Below are 18,094 nucleotides of genomic sequence, written 5' to 3'. Positions count from 1 at the left end.
CCCTGTTTACCTTCTGATAATTTTATATGATAGGTAGTTCAACAGAGACTAGAGACGAAACAAAATCTTGGACTTCGACCGTACATAGCCAGACACCATTAGACAAGTATAGACGAGTATTCTGTATGGTAAGTGGTATCCACGTTCGGAATAAAGGGGCCGGGCGCGGGTGGCGCTACATCTTCTCGTAGGTCTCGACGTGTCCGCAGGTGGTGCAGGCGCGCTCGTAGAGGTCCTCGTCCCTCAGCCGCTCGGGCCCCCACGCGTGCTGGTGGGGCGCGGCGCCGCGCGTGCGCACCAGCGACGAGCGCGCCGCCAGCCGCAGCTCGCGCAGGCGCCGGCGCTCCGCCGTGGCGGCCGCCTTCAGCCGGCGCTCCTCGCGCGCCGCGCGCTCGGCCTCCAAGGCCGCCTCGTCGCCCCACACCTGCAGCGCGCGCTCGGCCACCTGCGCGCGCAGGTACAGCCGCATGTCGCTGTAGTGCGCGCGGTGCGGGTTGCGGCGCCGCACGCAGCGCAGCGCCGGCGACCGCTTGTCCAGGTCGCAGTCCTTCAGCAGGTACTGCTCCTTGGCCTCCGTGCGCGTCACCAGCGCGTGCGCCTCCGCGTCGTCCCTGCGGGCGAGTGAGCGAGTGAGCGAGGGCGGGGGCGGGCGGGACGGGGGGCGCGGCACTCACCTGCACTCGTCGCACACGCTGTAGTCGAACGTGTCCAGCAGGTAGGAGTGCGCGAGGGCGCGGCCGCACTCGAGGCAGTCGGGCTGCAGGCTGCGGTGCGCGAGCGGCGCGGGCGCGTGCGCGGGCGCGCGCGGCGCCGCCGGCTCCTCCTCCAGCAGGAAGCCGCCGCCGGTGTCGCGCGCGGGGGCGGGGCGGGGCGGGGCGGGCGCCGCCCCGGCCCCCGCGAGCCCCCGCCAGCCGCGCGTCGTGCAGGGCGCGCGCGCGCTGCCGCTGGCGCTCCATGCGCGCGCGCTGCGCCGCCGTCAGAGCGCCGCCGGAGGCGTCCGCCGTTGCCACCTCGCTAGCCATTCCTAAAAAGAAAAACTTTATTAACCCTTTTCGAGTCCTGCGAATTCAGATATGCTGCCACAAAATTAATCATTTTATTTTTTACCTATGAGAGATTGATTTAATAACAAATAATAATTTTAATGAATACGTTTTTTGTAGAGAGATCGAATATTTGTGTACAGTCGAGTTCATAAACTTGTGAGCAAAAATTTGATCAATAATACCTGAACACGTTTTTACTTCATTAACAATAGTTGTGTTCAGATATTTTGATCAAAATTTTGCTCACCAGTTTATGAACTTGATGTTACCTTGTGTTTCTTTAATTTCGTTTTTTTTTGTACAGTGAACTACAAAGAGATGTATATGTATCCATGTTAATCTTACAAAATGATGTAACTTTTCGCATACCAATTATGGCCACCGACCAAGGAATTAATTATAATTCCTTGGTCGGTGACATTTCTGGTAGCAACAAAACCTTACATTATCACTACGCTTCCTCCAAATGTACACTAACAAGCCTCAAACAAAATGAAATCATAATGAAATCTACAATCATTTTTAGGATTTCTCATTGGAATTAAGTAAAATCCCAGAAGTTTAATTCATCTGCTGGATCTAATGGTTTACGGAAAATACCTACTAGTATAACTATAATGAAGACGAAATTGAGTGTTTGAACTTCGAATCTGCTTGCTTGGATTCAGAGGGGCTACTACAAAATTCGAAAATCTAAGTTTGTATCGTACCATCCCTCTCATTCTCTTATCAGCATGGCAAGATACGAAGTTTGAATTTTGCACTTCGTAGTATAGCCCTATACTGATTTATGTTCTGAATTTAAAATATTGGTTACATTTTTTTGGAACACTGAATGTTTGCTTATTTTTGTCATAATATATTGGTAGATAGTAAAAGGCTTGTTAGTGTACATTCCTAGGAAGGATACATAATTATTGCACTTTAAACAAGTCAATGATAATTATGGCACGCAAAAAGTTACATCATTTTGTAAGATTAACATGGATAAATCTCTTTGTAGTTGACTGTACAATGAAGAGTACATACAATACAATATTAAGATGTTGTTTCGGAACACTTTCATATCTGTGTATGTTGGTGTTCGCTGCTACACTTAATAAGACTTGATGGCTATGAATAACAATTTGGAAAAAGAAATATATCTACATTCATAAAAATATTACATGGTTGTAAAAAATAATGTTATTAAGCAGTTTAAACCTTTTCACCCAGTTGTTAAAAGTGCAAACATATAGGGACACAAATTGCCATTGCCATTATTATATTTTTGCAGTAAAAAGCATGGACTTAGGAAAAAATATTTTTCCCATCTGTTTGCTGCACTGAAGTAAAGGAGTAAGTAAGTATGGACAATGGACAGCTGGAAATATCACAGCCAAACATAAATACCGTCATAGCTATGTAGTGTACCTAAACAAAATCTAGTCCACCTACGCCTGTTCTCATGATATGAAGCCCTAACCTGAATTAGAAATATCATACAAATTTCAGCTTTTATATAAGTACCTAAAGCCAAGATTCAAAGAGTTCTTGTTATTTTACTTTGGATACTTCATTAATTTCTTTTTACACTATCCATATAAACAGATTTACTAAGACTGTTGGCGGGTTACAAGGAGTGATCATTAAAATTTATGCGTACTACCTTCACTTCACTGCACTATTCGTTATCGTTAATAGAGACTTATCAGTAGTCGGTTTAACTTCATACACAACATTGAATAGAAAGTACGAATTAGTTTTCGTTGTAAAACCTTATTTCAAGTTTATTTATTTAATAAATCCAAGTTCAAGTTTCTGTATGTTTGTTTCATTCCTGAGGTTAGGTTTTTGTGTTTGTTTGGTTGGTGTTTGACAAATTGACATTGACACATTTGACGTTGGTTTTTTTTAGGTTATTGTAACAAAATGAAAGGCTAAGGAGTTTTGGTCCATACTGCTTCGTCTTTTGTAATAAGTCTTATTATAGTAATTCTGAAAGTGTGCTCCACTCTGCGGACCCCTGGAGCTCCGGGAAGTTTTTGCAGTGGCTCCGCAGAAGTACTGACCATAATCAAAATGTTAAATGTCTTTGCACTTTATAGACTGGCCAGCGAAAGCTGTCAACGCTTTGAGTATTTATCTAAATACTCAGTGACAGTACTTACGCCATGTTTGTAAAAATATACAATAAATTACCTACCCAAATAAAATCAGAAACAAAAGTTAAAAAAATTATACAACTACTAAAAGATTTTTTTTAACTCAGAAGTGTTACTATAGTATAAATGAATATTTAGGGGCTGTTTCACCATCCGTTGATTAGTGTTAACTGCCGGTTAGATGTGATGTCGTCTCTATTTGTTTTGTTCGAATAGACGGAGACGGCATCACATTTAACCGTCAGTTAACACTAATCAATGGATGGTGAAACAGCCCCTTAGAAGAATAAATGCTACCGAGTGTTGCCAATTTAGCGACTTTGTCGCTAGAACTAGCGACTTTTGCTAAGTGTTAGCGACCAAAAAAGGTTTTGACGACAAAAATGGTTTAGCGACTAATCTGGCGACTTTTTAACCGACTACAAAAAAGGAGGAGGTTCTATGTTCCAATGTTAGTATTTTTTTTATGTATGTTCGCCGATTACTCAGTCAATTGTGGACCGATTTTCAAATTTCTTTTTTTATTCGAAAGGGTACTCTTCTGAGGTGGTCCCATAGTCACCAAGTCAAGATCTGATGATGGGATCCTAGGGAAATCGAGGGCAAACCTCAAATTTTAAAGACACACCTATGGCGATTTCGGCATTATTAGCATTAAAATAAGCATTTACATTAGAAAGTATCATTTGGTTACCTAGACCTGATGAAGAAGACCGTGATGACCAATGGAACTCATCAAAGCTAAGTAATGCTCGCTCGTCTATAAACGATCATGATGAATATACCTAGATAAGTGACTAAGAAGGAGCTTTAAGTTAATGATTCTTTCGAACTGATCTGATGCTGAAGCCGGAAGGTAGGCAACGGAATTCTGTTATAAAACAACATACATAAGCCGTGTTTGGGCTTAATGGAATCGTTGTGAGATGTTCTTTGGCTACGAATCACTAAAATGTGAGAAATAAAGAAAAATTATAACAAAAAGTAAAACAGACTCCAAAAAATAAAAAAATAACAGAAAATGGAACCGACTACAAAACCCTTGAAAATATTTTTCTAGGTACAGTCACCAGCAATAATATCTGCCACAGCGGAGAGTGCAAAAATCTGACACGTCCTTCCGGCCCTAGAAATAGAGTCGTATCAGGTATTTATGCACGCTTGTTGTGTCAGATATTGGTGCTGGTGACTGTACCTACTAGCTCGAAGTGATAATTGAGAAAAAATACCTTTTTTTTTTAATTTTTTGTAAATTTTTCCCTATAAATACAGTATTCTACTTAAAAAAAAAACACAATTTTTTATTTGCATGCTATTTCCTGAGCTTTTCAATAAATTAAATTAGGCGAATCCCTCCAGATAATCGTCAGATTATGAGACAGCACGTCTATGGCATGAAGATGAACCATATATATCTTAATCTGACGCGCTCGAGTATTTCAAAATGGCGAATTTTTTATGCACATTCTAATAATGGCCACGAATTTGCGTCACATCCAAATCGTCAGATTATTATATTAGAGCCTTTTTTTAGGATCTCTTAACATCCCCTTAGAAAATCTGACGCGCTCGATTTTTTTTTTAATTTTCAACCCTTACGTACGACCACCCCCATCATGGAAACAATCAGATAAACATATGTACATTTTTTTAAATACGTAGGACATGGATGATATCAATATCTGACGCGCTCGAGTATGGCCATGCAACAGTTTTTTTTTACATTTTTGAAAATCTATAACAACTCCCACCGATGAAAAGGTATATATTATATGACATTTTTTTATTTTTATAATCTAAGCTTCGCAACCCAATAGGTCTCTATGACGCTCGAGTAAATCCCGATTTAGCATCGTAGGCTCCCCTACTATTAAGGCGTTTCGCGCCTTGACGCAATTCTAACCTAACCAAACCTATGCAGGGCAATTTACCTACATAATAAATAAATTGATAAAATATAAATATAAATTGATTGTTATGAATTCGAGATTCTAAATTCAAGATTCCGATTAGTAAAACCACGGACTATTAAAACGGAGAAGTAAACAAGCCCTGACATAACCAAAATAAAACACCTTTGCCACCTCATTGAATTTTTATGAACTAAAATGAATTCACTACCCTTTGTTCACCCAAACCACGGTATCAAAGTAATTTTGTATTATAAATCAATAGGTACGTGATAGGTTTGATTTTGATTTTTGTCACAATTTCGCGATGAAATTTCAAAACATCGAGCCTTGATCGAGCCGCAAAGTTGCAGACCATAGGTGGCGCTGATGTTGTGCACACAGCAAATTCACCGATCACGCACGAGCAGAACCAGTACTATTAGTTACTCTGTGGCAGTAGTTATTCAGCTGCAGCAGGGCTACTCCGAAACTCGAAACTCGAAGTTCATGTCGTGCGGTCCCTCTCTCTCTCGTATCAAACAGTGTAAGTGTCAGAGGGACCGCACGACACGAACTTCGAGTTTCGGAGTAGCCCTGCTGAACTTAGGAAAGACATATTAGTACGGGTTCCATAATTTGTCACCCTTCGGCTACGGAACCCCTAACAACCTGTTACCATTATTATAAAAAAAGGATTATAACTTCGATAATTAATAGGGTTCCATAGTCAACTAGGAACCCTTAGGTATAGTTTCACCATGTCTGTCCGTCCGCGGCTAAGCTGCAAATTATTAGAAGTTTAAGCGTAAATAACAGTTTAAGTTAAAGTTAAAGTTAAGTTTAAGCGGAAATAGCGGCTTAAAATATGTATGCTTAAACATGGAAGATTCCGTACACAATACGAAATGCTTACGAAAATATTACTTGATTTTTTGTAATGGCTACGGAACCCACATATTGGGCGTGTCCGACACGCTCTTGGCCGGTTTTATTTTATTTTATTAAGTCTTAAACAGACAATGGAAATAGAAATTTACGTGTTTTTCACAATTTATTGCTATTTTTTCGAGATAATTAAAAATAAAAACGAAGTTGTATGACGAAACGACTTTGTTGTATGTAACGGGCATTTAAAAAAAAGGCGTAAATTTTGTGTCTTCTCGCTGCATACCAATTAAGTTACAAAATATGCAACGTTTGGCCAATAATTGGGAAAAAACGTGTTAAATACCTACCGACCGAGGTGATGTAGCTAAGCTAGTGACCGAGGGGCGGGAGAGGTGGGCCCATTTACTACGCCTGTTGTTTGTTCCCGACTTTGTCCGAACGGAAGCCCCGTTGACTGAACAAGAGTGGGTGGAGTTGAGGTGAGGGGGGGTGGTACTCTGCGTGCGGCGGCGGCGGCGTCGTCGTCGTTGTTGTCGTCATGGAGAAAGAGCAGACGGGGCCGCGGGCGGCCGCCGCTGCTGCTGACTCTGGGAGGGACAACGGCGGCGGCAACATTTCGTAAAGCACGTGGTCTGAGTGGTGCAGCAGGTGGTGATGTTGGTGGTGGAGGCGGTGGTTAAAGAGGTGGGTGGTGGTGAAAGGGGTCGACGAAGATTCGGGGGCGGAATAAGATGTGCGGGACGGCGAGGCAGGAATAATTGGCAGGAGTGGGAGTGGTGGGGGCGTCAGTGAGCTGGTCGAGGAAGTACGACGGGGATGCATGTCTGAAAAAGAGAAAAAAAACACATTAGAAAGAGACAAAACATACAGACAACACGGACAACAATGAATGGTGAAGGTTCTGCTGCATGCAGTTGTGTGTGCAGTGAAAGCGGCTAAGGGAAGAACACTCACCTGTATGGCTCCATCTGGCTAATAGAAGAAAGTGATGGTTGGCGGCGAATTTAGCGCGCGCAGATGGTGGTGGGATGCACCGGCGGCGGCGGCCGGCAGCAAGGTCCGGCACGCGGCGCGTCCGAGTAAACAAAGTAATAAAACCGAGGTCATCAGGTCGGGCGCCGACGCCGCCAATGCAGATGACCAACAAGGATGCAGACAATTTTATTGCAATAAATGCAAACAATATTAATGCACACCTGCAGGATGTAGTGACCGGTTGATATGCAAATGAAAAGAATATAAAAGGCAATGTAACGTGGGCGAAAATATTAGTTATGTTTTAACGTCCAACGTATTATTATCATATTATAAGTAGTGCGTGGGAGTTAGAAGGTTAGTTAAAGAGTCATGGAATCGAAAAGAGTGAAAGTGGGCAGCAGCAACAGCAGCAGCAGCAGCAGCAGCAACAACAACAGCAGCAGCAACGACAGTCTGGAGAATCATCATCACATGAGGATGGAGGTTGGTGTAATAATGGAGGACAGAAGTACATGTTCGACACAGTCGAAGCAGTGTACGGAGGAGATGGCGAAACAATGGCAAGCGGAGGGCGATCACATAATACCATCGTACCTATTGGAGAATGCAGACGAGCTGATGGCAACATCACAGGGGCACCTGGTAACGACATTCGCAAGAGCCCTTGGAAACTGTACGTTATCCATAATGGAGGATGTGGTGGTAGCGCCGCCCGACGACGTCACTGGCAAATTGTATATATCAGTCGTAGCAAACAGTGGGGTCACAATTCCAATTTGGGAAGAATTATTCGTAGAAACCAACATAAATGTCAAAGCATTACATGCCTCGCTTGCTTGGTTATGTACCTTTATGGCGGCGATGGTCGTCAAATACTTAAGAACGATATCAATGGAGATGATTACGAAAATTTCAAATGTGCGTTTCATAGTCTGGTAGGTACAGATGAGAGGGAGGAGCGGCGGCGAAAAGGTAGCAACACTGCTAATGCCCAAAGGCGAGCTGGAACACCTACGGAACAAGGCGTGCAACAAGATTTGCATGTTACATTGGGATTTGGGGATTTGAGATCAAGGAAGGAGCGGAACGGGAGCGAAAGGAGGAAGTCCCTGGGCCGGTGAAGTCCGTAAAGGATTAACCCCAGGATAAAAAGGTTAGGTTAGGAAAGATAGTTTTTTTTTTTTTTTTTTTTTTTTCCTTTCTGTTCCCTCGACATGCCTCGAGGCCTTATCCATATGGTTAGGTTTTTTTTTTTTTTTTTTTCCTTACTACCTCCAACATAATCGGAGCCTATTTCTACTATGTCCCTTTCATTCCAGTTCTCGCTTTTTCTACCCCTCGTACTGTCATTCCGCATACTGTATCTTTCTCACATACTTCGAAGTTAGCCACGGAGAGTGGCTAGCGGCTAGCATTGGCTAGGCGCCAGCGGCCAGCAACGGCAAGTGGCAAGCGGCGAACACCGGCTAGTACAATATATTTATTCTAATTCATTTAGTTTACAAGTTTGTCATATAATATGTACACATTCTAATTGGGTGGGCATGGTTTTGGGATGCAATTTTTATTTGTGTTTTAACATGAGTCACTCCTGATCTACACATAACATGAGTTACAAATTACATAGTATTTGCTCAATGTTATAGCCAATCCAATGCTTTACCTCTTTTCATCTAATTTACAACGGTTTACAAGAACTATCATCTATTTCACAATTTTTACTAATATTTTGTATGCTAAATAGTAATATAATCATTATATCATTTTAACATACTTTTATACCTATTTTATATCTTTTTATCAACCTATTTACTATTTTCTTATAATACACTATAAACTTTTTCCTATTTTTTTGCTCCCTTCAGTTCCCACCAATACCAACATATCGATTTGCCTGTCTCCACTTTGGACTTCCAGAAATTCGCCAGGGCTTTTCGGTACCTCTTGTTATTCTCGCGGCTGCCCTTAGCAGTAGGCCACCGTGGACCGTGCTATTGCGTCCCATTTCTGCCTAATTGGGCAGTCGTGGCTAAATGCGTTGTGCTCGGCGTGTTCCAACCCGTTCCTGGTGCAGTTCTTGCAGTTCGGGGGCACATTAGCGAGGAATTCAGTGCACTCGCCCCTCAGGTGCGGACCACCGCAATGGCTGCATAGGTCAACTGACTCGTTGCAGAACTTCTTGCCGTGTCCGTAGCCTAAACAGCGAGTACACTGCATCAGTGGGGTCTGGTCTTCAACTCGGATGCGCTGAAGGTCGATATGCACAGACCCCGTCTCCAGTACCCGACGCCAGATGGTCGGCGACACACTCATAACCACGTGGTTTGTGTGTGGGTTTCTGGTTCGACGCCTGTACTTTATGGCCATTCTGCCGTCCTCCTCGTCAAGGCCGCGAAAGACGTCCTTATTCTGGTTCCTCAGAGCCTTTGCTATATCGATCCTTGTTTTTCACGTCTTCGACGATGAGGTCTTTTTCTGACCTTATCTCGTTCCATATGGTTAGGTTAGGTTAGGTTGGGGTGCAATGTCGGATTCCTCCTCGCGTGCTCGGGCGTTACAACTTCCTACTATCCGAGGCATTGGCCTCATGGGGTAGGAAAGTGTAGCGTCTGGGCCTGGTGCATCCTGGGCAACGACGGCTAGTAAATTCATTAGGTGGATTTGCTAGTACCTGTCCTTTAGGGTCAGGGAAAAGCGAGGGTGAGCCCATCGGGCGGAGGGCGTTAGCTCAATGATGCCGGGGCGGTGCAGCCCTTTAAGGGCTGTGGTCGCCGGACGTGACGACTGACTTCTTAGACGTGACTGGGGTGGGGGTGTTGGTTTGGCGAGGGGAGCCAAAGGCAGAGGGCCAACGGGCAAACCTTACCAACCAACGGGCCTTCGGGCCCACAAGAGGGCGGCGTCCGGCCTCCGGGCCGACGCCTTACAGACGGAGGCGAGCCCTTGCTTTTGCCTGTCTTAAAGGATAGGTATTAAGTAAGGGCGAGCTTTATCGGGCGGAGGGCGCCGCAAGCCTTATGATGCCGGGGCGGCGCAGCCCTTTTAAGGTTGTGGTCGCTGGACGTGACTGACTTTTGACGTGACTGGGGTGGGGGGTGTTGGTCTGGTGAGGGGAGCCGCCGGGCGAACCTTGCCAGCCAACGGGCCTTTCGGCCCTAAGAGGGCGGCGTCTGGCCTTCGGCCGATGCCTTTTTGAGGGGGCGAGCCCAAGCTGAGTACCTGTCCTCATTAGACAGGGAAAGGTGAGGGTGAGCCCTATTGGGCGGAGGGCGCAAGCCCAATGATGCCGGGGTGGTGCAGCCCTTTTCAGGGCTGTGGTCACCGATGGGGCACCTGAGCTGAGTACCTGTTCTCATTAGACAGGGAAAAGTGAAAGGGAGCCCTTGGGCGGCACAGCGGGCGAGGGCGAGGAATCCGGACCCGCATTGCACGTGCCGTCCTGGACGAGCGCCCCTAAAATCCTAGGGGCGCAGCGCCCCAACACCATCTTGGGGCGCAGAGAGGGAGCCCATCCCGGGCTGGCCTGCGGCGTCGCGGTGAAATGTTCGCGATCGCGTGGCGTCCACACAAGGCCGAGAGGGTAAGGTCGTGTTGTTTTGTGTCCACTGGCTACCGGCGAGCGGCGAGCGGCTCGCCACTGGCGACAGGCTCGCCATTGGCGACCGGCGAGCGGCGAGCGGCCCCCACTGGCGACAGGCTCGCCATTGGCGACCGGCTCGCCACTGGCTACGGCGAGCGGCGAGCGGCTCGCCATTGGCGACAGGCTCGCCATTGGCGACCGGCTCGCCACTGGCTACCGGCGAGCGGCGAGCGGCTCGCCACTGTGACAGGCTCGCCATTGGCGACCGGCTCGCCACTGGCGACAGGCTCGCCATTGGTGACCGGCTCGCCACTGGCTAGCAGCGAGCGGCTCGCCACTGGTGATAGGCTCGCCACACAACTATTTTAATTAATCTAGTTCTGTTATTTAATCTAGTAACAATCTCTTATAATTAACTTATTGTCTATTTTTTTCTTACTTGTATTGGTGTATGCTAATTAGTAATATAACCAATATATGGGTCAATCAACAATTTCTTGTTTTTGTGTGTCACTACTGGTAAATCTATTTTATTTCAAAAAATATAAGACATACATTGATTCTATTATGTTAATAATTTAATTAGACTATCATCCAACAACTGAACAAAATATAGAATAATACATTTTATAATTTATAGATAAATTATTGGTTTTCTAGGGGACACATTTTCACTTCCATACAAAAATTTCGTGTCCCTGTGCATACATTCAATGTTTAATTTCGTCTTGGTGTAAAAAAATGGTTCACTGGTATTTAATGTTATGGGTTATTTAAATAAAATACTGCATTTAGTATCTTAAAACGTTGTGCCAATCTACAGAACTTGAATATTTAATTTTACAGTACGGTTTAAAAAAGTGTCCCTGTGAAAATAAAAAATACTAAGTCCCTAACTTACCATTCTAAAAGTAGGTGTAAATGTAATGACGTCGCATGACCTTGGCTAGACCAATAGACAACCTATCTGAATGTCACATGACTCGGTCCGCCATTGATGCGGCATTTTTTAGCATTGTTCATTTTGTCTGGGGCTCTTACACAGGTACGGTGTCTTTATTCCAATTCTCCTGACTTACCGCGATATTTCATAAGTTTTTCATGATTGTGGTTCAAAATAGAGCTTAATACATGGCATGACGGTCTAATATTCTAAAGCAACTTGTTTTATTTTGTGTTTTCGTTTATATTATGCTTTTTACTGGTTTTTACATGAATTTGTCTCTTGGGTCATCGTCCCCTAGCTGACCTTTTCGGTGACCCAAGAGACTTTTTGGTGAGTCATGAGACATTGATCTGTTTGTCAAAGCAATTTTAGCATTAACAAACTTATTATTTTCGTATTTCTCAGGATTTTAAATATCGGTGACCCCTGTTCTTCTACGTATCTCCTCATTTCTGATTCGATCCAGTAGAGAAACCCCAAGCATAGCTCTCTCCATAGCTCGCTGAGCAACTCTGAGCCTATTTATAAGAATATAGTGAAGCACCACGTCTCGGATCCATATGCCATCACTGACACCACACATTGGTCAAAGACTTTCGTCTTAAGGCACTGAGGAATTTTGGACGAAAAAACATTGCGGAGCTCCCTGAGGTGCCCATCTGAGTTGGATTCGGCGATTGACCTTGTCGAAGTTGGACCCACCTAATTGGATGGTTCGTCCTAAGTCCTAGGTATACATACGCGTCAAGAACTTTAAGAACCAAATTCTCAACCAAAACACGGGTCGACACTACATGAACATTCGACATGACCGTAGTCTTGTCCCTGTTCATTTTGAGGCCCACCCGTTGGGAGACTCGATTGAGGCCTTCGAGCATCAAGCTGAGTTTTCCATCCACTTTGCCATGAACACGATATCGTCGGCAAACCGAAGGTGCTGATGCCTAGTCCTTTCCATTGCAGAAGCTTGAAGGCGTCTTCCAAAGCGGCAGTAAACAGTTTCGGAGATATGACATCTCCCTGTTTGAAGCCTCTTTTCAAGGGAATTGCCTTCGAACTCTGTTTCTGTACTCGGACCGAAAAAGTGGCGTTTTTATACAAACACTACAACATTTCGATATACTGATAGTCAATACGACATCGCTGGAGAGACTCTAGCACCGCCCGCGTTTCAACACTTTCAACCAAATCAAAGACTTTCTCGTAATCCACAAACGTCTTCTGTATGACTTGCCGCAGCTTATGTATCTGGTCTACGCTGGTACTATATTTTCGGAACCCGGCTTGTTCGGGTGACTGGAAGTCATCGAGCCTGCGTTCGAGACGATTTACAATGACTCTGGACAGCTCCCTGGACACCCCGGAGCTTATAAACATGGCTCAACAGCGAGATGGGCCTATAGTTCTTCAATAGGGCGTGTCAGTAAGTTGCAACATCGTGATTTGAGTTGTTTTTTGTGAAAGAGGTTGTTGCCCATGTCGCTACCCAAGACATTATCAGCCACTTCACATTGGAGACACGTCATCATCATCATTGTTAGCCTACAGCAGTCTACTGCTGGACATAGGCCTCCTCCACGGCACGCCACAACACTGTCTCCAGCCCCTCGTATCCATCCGCCGCCAGCGATCTCTAAAGGTCATCCGTCCACCGTGCCTCAGGACGCCTACACTACGTTTTTCCCGTCCATGGTCTCGTCTGCTCCACCGTTCATCGGTCCTGCGACATACGTGGCCAGCCAAACGCCACTTCAGCGTACTAATTCTCTGAGCAACGTCGGTGAGTTTCGTTCTTTGTCAGATTATGTGATTCGGATTTTATCCTTCGAAGAAACCCCTAGCATTGCTCTTCCATAGCTCGCTGCGACCTTGAATTTGTTGATTAGCCCGCAGTCAAAGTCCACGTTTCAGCTCCGTAGGTTAAAACTGGTAGACGCACTGGTTGAAAGCTTTCGTTTTTAGGCACTGCGGGATGTCTGATGACAAGATATGCCAAAGTTTCCCGAAAGCCCTACTGTATTCGCCTATTAGCCTCTTTCTCAAAGTTGTTTCTACGGAGTTTTATAGTCTGACCAAGATATAACTCAGACACAACTTCGAGCGTGGCCACACGACGGTAACTGGTCTCGGAATGACATGACTGTTGAACATAACCTTGGTCTTGTCTAAATTCATTCCGAGACCCACTCTTCGGGAGATCATTGAGGCTTTCAGCATGTCACAATCCCTGCAGCGACTCTGCCATTATAACTATGTCGTCGGCAAAACGGAGGTGAGAAATGTATGTGCCATTGATATTTATGCCATGTCCGATCCAGTCCAGCAACTTAAAAATATCTTATATATTGGAGACACACCTGTACTCAATATTGACGACGCCGAGGTATTGACCAGTGGTATTAATTAATGAAGAGCTCAGTTCTAATGCTAAAGTTTCATTAAGTAAAATTGCTATAATGCTATGCAATGATAAAAGCTAAAGTATAAAAAAAACACATATGCAAGCTCAAGTCCATTCCACTTTAAAAGTCTCTTGAGTTATCATTTCGTCTCATGGGTGACCAAAAAGTAAGCCTAGTCAACTTTAAAAGTCTCTCGAGTCACCATTTTGTCTCTTGGATAACCAACTTGTCCCCAAAAAAAGGCCTTAGTTTTTTTAATTTTTCACACAAGAGTTTCACGGTACTCGCTTTTTTTTTACACGATTTGTTGTTAAATGAAAGAGGCAAATAAAACTTATGATGTACGTTTTAGTTGAATTAGATAAAACTAATAAAAGGCAAAATATTTGTACAGTTTTTGTCACCAGTGACTCAAAGAGAATAATTAGTAGTTGTAACATTCTATATAAAATGTGTTTCACAATATTTTACATGTAAAACCGATATAAATGTGTTTATTTATGTATTGCACTGATTAGATCTTAATCAGCATGCCGTGTTATCTAATTATATCATGGTTACTCAGGGGACCACTTTTGAGCTCGAATTATGTTATGGCTATATAAAACATATAATAATCATACAAGTCCGCGGATCTCTCGAATTTTTAAAATTTAATATGTTTTCTACAATAAAAGCATATATTTATGTAAATATTTTTTTTTTTTTTTTTTTTTTTTTTTTTTTTTTTTTTTGATTTGTTCTTTGCCAAAAAAACAAGAAAAAGTTGATTGACCCATATCATATTAGCATACTTTATTATCTATTTTTATTCCTTTTATTACACTGTTTGTTAATTTATTGCAATATTCTGTTTTATTTTTTTTTTTTCCCTCAATATCTTAATATTTTCTTGGTTAGGTTAGGTTAGGTAGGTTAGGTTAGGTTAGGTTAGGTTAGGTTAGGTTAGGTTCCCCCGAGTGTCGCTACCTTGTCGTGGTGGGGGGGCTTGAGCCCTTTCTGGTTTGCATAACTCGAAGGGAAAGGGTGACCAAGAGCGGCACAGCCTCGGCGGAGCCCATTTTGGGCCAGGCGGGGCAGGCGCGCCCTAGTGAAAGGGTGCGCCACTTTCCTGCTCCCTGTCTCTCCTGTAGCAGGGGACAACGGGGATGCAGAGGTGGTGGGTCCGCTCCCGGTACTTCTCTGAGTAGCAGAGTAGACTGGGATGCGGACGTGAATTGGCGGAGCGCCGTCCGCAAGGGCGGCCCTACTGCAGGGCTCTTCTTAGAGCTGCTGTAGGAACTCGCAACCCGGCCCATAGGTGCCGGGAGTGAGGGTCGTCACCTGCAAAGGGAGGACCACGAGGAAGGAAAACCTCTATAAAAACCGGGGATAACCGCTCCTTACTGCGGTTCTGGATAGGGTTGCAGCGTATCCAGTACCAGGCCGGAGACAAGTAGGTCCTGTGGATCGAACGGGTCCGGCCTGGATTAGCGGCTTGCCGGAAGAACCACGACAGTGGTGAACGGGTTGGCGTAACTGCAACACAGGGGAACTCATCCCTTAAATCAGAGGAGAGCGGCTCCCTCTTTAAAAGGGGCAGGGGCCTTACCCCTCAAAGTAAGGAAATGAGTGACGAAAAAAGAGTATTACCCCAGGAGGGTACCCTTCGGGGAGAATCCCTCACCGCTAACATCCCGCGGTCAGCCCCATCGTATTCTGGGGGGGGCAAAAGTCACTTCGTGGGCCCTCAAAGCCCACGTTTAGATTTAAGTTCGCCGGCGATACAAATTGCCGAACGTAGAAGTGTCCCATTGCGCGACTGCCACGTGCACCTCATAAGGCAGAAATCGCCAAACACCTCAAACCAAGAGCCCGAACTGAGGGCAAATACAAGCTCGGACGTCAGCTTTGCTTCCAGGGGGACCGGAGGTCGTGAGTCCTCTGGTAAAGCAAGCTAGAAAATATTCCGGAGGGAGCTGAGCGGGTGAAGCAGAAGCGGAAGAGATTCCGCCCTGCTTCATCCGTGCTCAGCTCAAGCGATGAAGAGTCGACAGGTCTCTCAGCTGAGGGACAAAGACCACAGACGAGAGGCAGAGGTCGCCCACCTACTACAGGCAAGTACGCTGGTCTGCCGAAAGCGAAGGAGGCCTTGCGAGAAGAGGCTTCGGCTTAAGGCAGAGTTAGAGGTGCAGGATATGCAAATCTCGACCAGGCGGGGATACCAGAGAGGCACCTCTGCGGGGAAGGACGACCAGGAGGGCACCTCGGCAAACAAAGACCTTGGCCAGCAGGTAACCGACAGCGTGGCCATCATTAACAAGGTCGCGGTTACCTCTAAAAACCTATCTGGAGGCTATATAAAATGCCTGAAGGATGCGGCTGCTGCAATTGCTGATGCCTTCTCGGAGCTCAGCAAGCGCACAGCCACTGATGAGACGGCTCGGCTGCAGGCTGAAACAATCGGCTGCAAGCCGAGGTGGCCAGTCTCCGAAAGGAGCTGGCCGATCTTAAAGGACTTCGAGGATGCGGAAGCAGGGTAGTCCGCAACCCCCTCCTACCGGACACGTCGAGACGGAGCTGCCCTGCGCAGCCTCCCTCAACAAGAATTTGGGAAGCCGAGGTGCGGGAAATCCATCAGCATGGATATGGACACGCTGTGTCAAGCGGTTATGGCCCAAGTCGGGTCGTACCTGGACGCCCACCTGGCGGGCATCAAGACCGGCCCTTGCCGGAGAGGGCCGTCCAACAAGCCGGAGGATGCTGCTTCTGGCCATGCCTCGGCTGGTTCGAGGCGGAAAAAATGGAGAAAAAAAAGAAGAGTAAGAAGGCGGAAGGGGATAAACAACCACCCCACTGCCCCCGCGCTTCCGCCGCCCCCACCGCCTCCCACCACCTGAAAACCTGACAAGTGGACGAGGGTGGAAAGAAAGGAAGGCCGGAAGAATCGAGGAATCGAAAAAAGAAGGAGGTCGACACTCCGAAGGGCAAACGGAAGAAGGGAGCCAACAGCTCCGACCGCCTCGCTCAGCAGCAGTCGTGATGACGCTGCTGGAGCCAAAGGCGACAGAAAGTGGGGCAGACTTTGGCTCAGTTCTTGCGGATGCCAAAGGAGATAAGACTGGAGGATCTGGGCATCTCTGGCCTCCGTCTGAGAAAAGCCCAAACCGGGCATATATCATGGAGGTACCCGGTACGACAAGTGGCGACAAGGCCGATGCATTGGCCAAAAAAACTAGCCGAGGTCACGGACCCAGCATTAGTACGTGTATCGAGGCCATCAAATGCGCAGAACTGCGCATTTCGGGCCTAGATGAGTCCGTCCTGTCCACCGACGTAGTGACGGCGGTCGCTCGCGCAGGGGGCTGTGCGGAGGCTGACATTAGGCCCGGAGAGATTATTTACGGTCGCTCCGGTCTAGGAACGATATGGCTTGCGCTGTCCTATTCCGGCGCGAAAAAAGTCATAGAGGGCGGGAAGGCTGCTGGTGGGCTGGGTGTTCGGCGCAGGTCAAGCTGCTCGATGCCCGCCCCTGCGCTGCTTCCGCTGCCTCGAGGTGGGCCACGTGAAGGCGAAGTGTAAGGCCGCGGTGGACCGCAGCCTGCTTTGCTACCGCTGCGGATGTCCCGGCCACAGTGGCAAACGCATGTATCGCAGCACCACACTGCGTGCTGTGCGCGGAGGCCGGGTTAGCGGCCACTCACAAGGTGGGTAGCAAGGCGTGCAACCGCACAAACCCAAGCGGAGCAAAGCTGATAAGGACCACAATCCTCTTCGCAGCCAGACACCAGGAAGGGCAGCACAACCGAGCCCCGGGCCGAGGAGGATGGAATGGTCACCGAGTGATAATGGCCCCTATCCAATCATTACTTACAGGCGAACATCAAACCACTGCGCCAGAGCCCAGGATCTTTTGTTCCAGAGCATGGCGAGAGTGGTTGATTCATGTCGCTGTAGTTGCCGAGCCATACTCGGTGCCGTCCAGGGAGAACTGGGTGGGATTTGGACAGCCTCGTAGCGCTGGCCACTCAACCATCGGCGGGTTCTGCGCCGCTCGAGAGGTGGTGCGGGCCAGGCTACGTGACTGCACATTTGTGGCATACTATGGTTGTAGGGGCATACTTCTCGCCGAACAGAGCTCTTGCTGAATTCGAGGTGTTCCTCGATGAAAGTGCGGGCTCTGATCAGCAGAAAGCAACCCCGGAACTACTGCTGGTCGCGGGGTTTACGCCAAATCCG

The 18,094-nt window shown here is 46.5% G+C and overlaps 1 protein-coding gene across 1 annotated transcript; it reads right to left on the bottom strand.

The window, feature by feature from the left end:
* Positions 1–175: 175 nt before the first annotated feature.
* Positions 176–2,686, bottom strand: LOC141438455 (DNA repair protein complementing XP-A cells homolog). Its single transcript, XM_074102336.1, is given in 4 exon segments — positions 176–611; positions 675–880; positions 882–1,024; positions 2,556–2,686. Coding segments are annotated over 3 exon segments (783 nt in total). The 5' UTR covers positions 1,023–1,024; positions 2,556–2,686.
* Between the last annotated feature and the right edge of the window lie 15,408 nt (positions 2,687–18,094).

The sequence above is a fragment of the Choristoneura fumiferana genome, chromosome 18, assembly GCF_025370935.1.
Source record: "Choristoneura fumiferana chromosome 18, NRCan_CFum_1, whole genome shotgun sequence".
NCBI classification, from domain to species: domain Eukaryota; kingdom Metazoa; phylum Arthropoda; class Insecta; order Lepidoptera; family Tortricidae; genus Choristoneura; species Choristoneura fumiferana.
The sequence above is the reverse complement of the archived record's forward strand: the minus strand, read 5'-3'. Positions and strand labels throughout refer to the sequence as shown.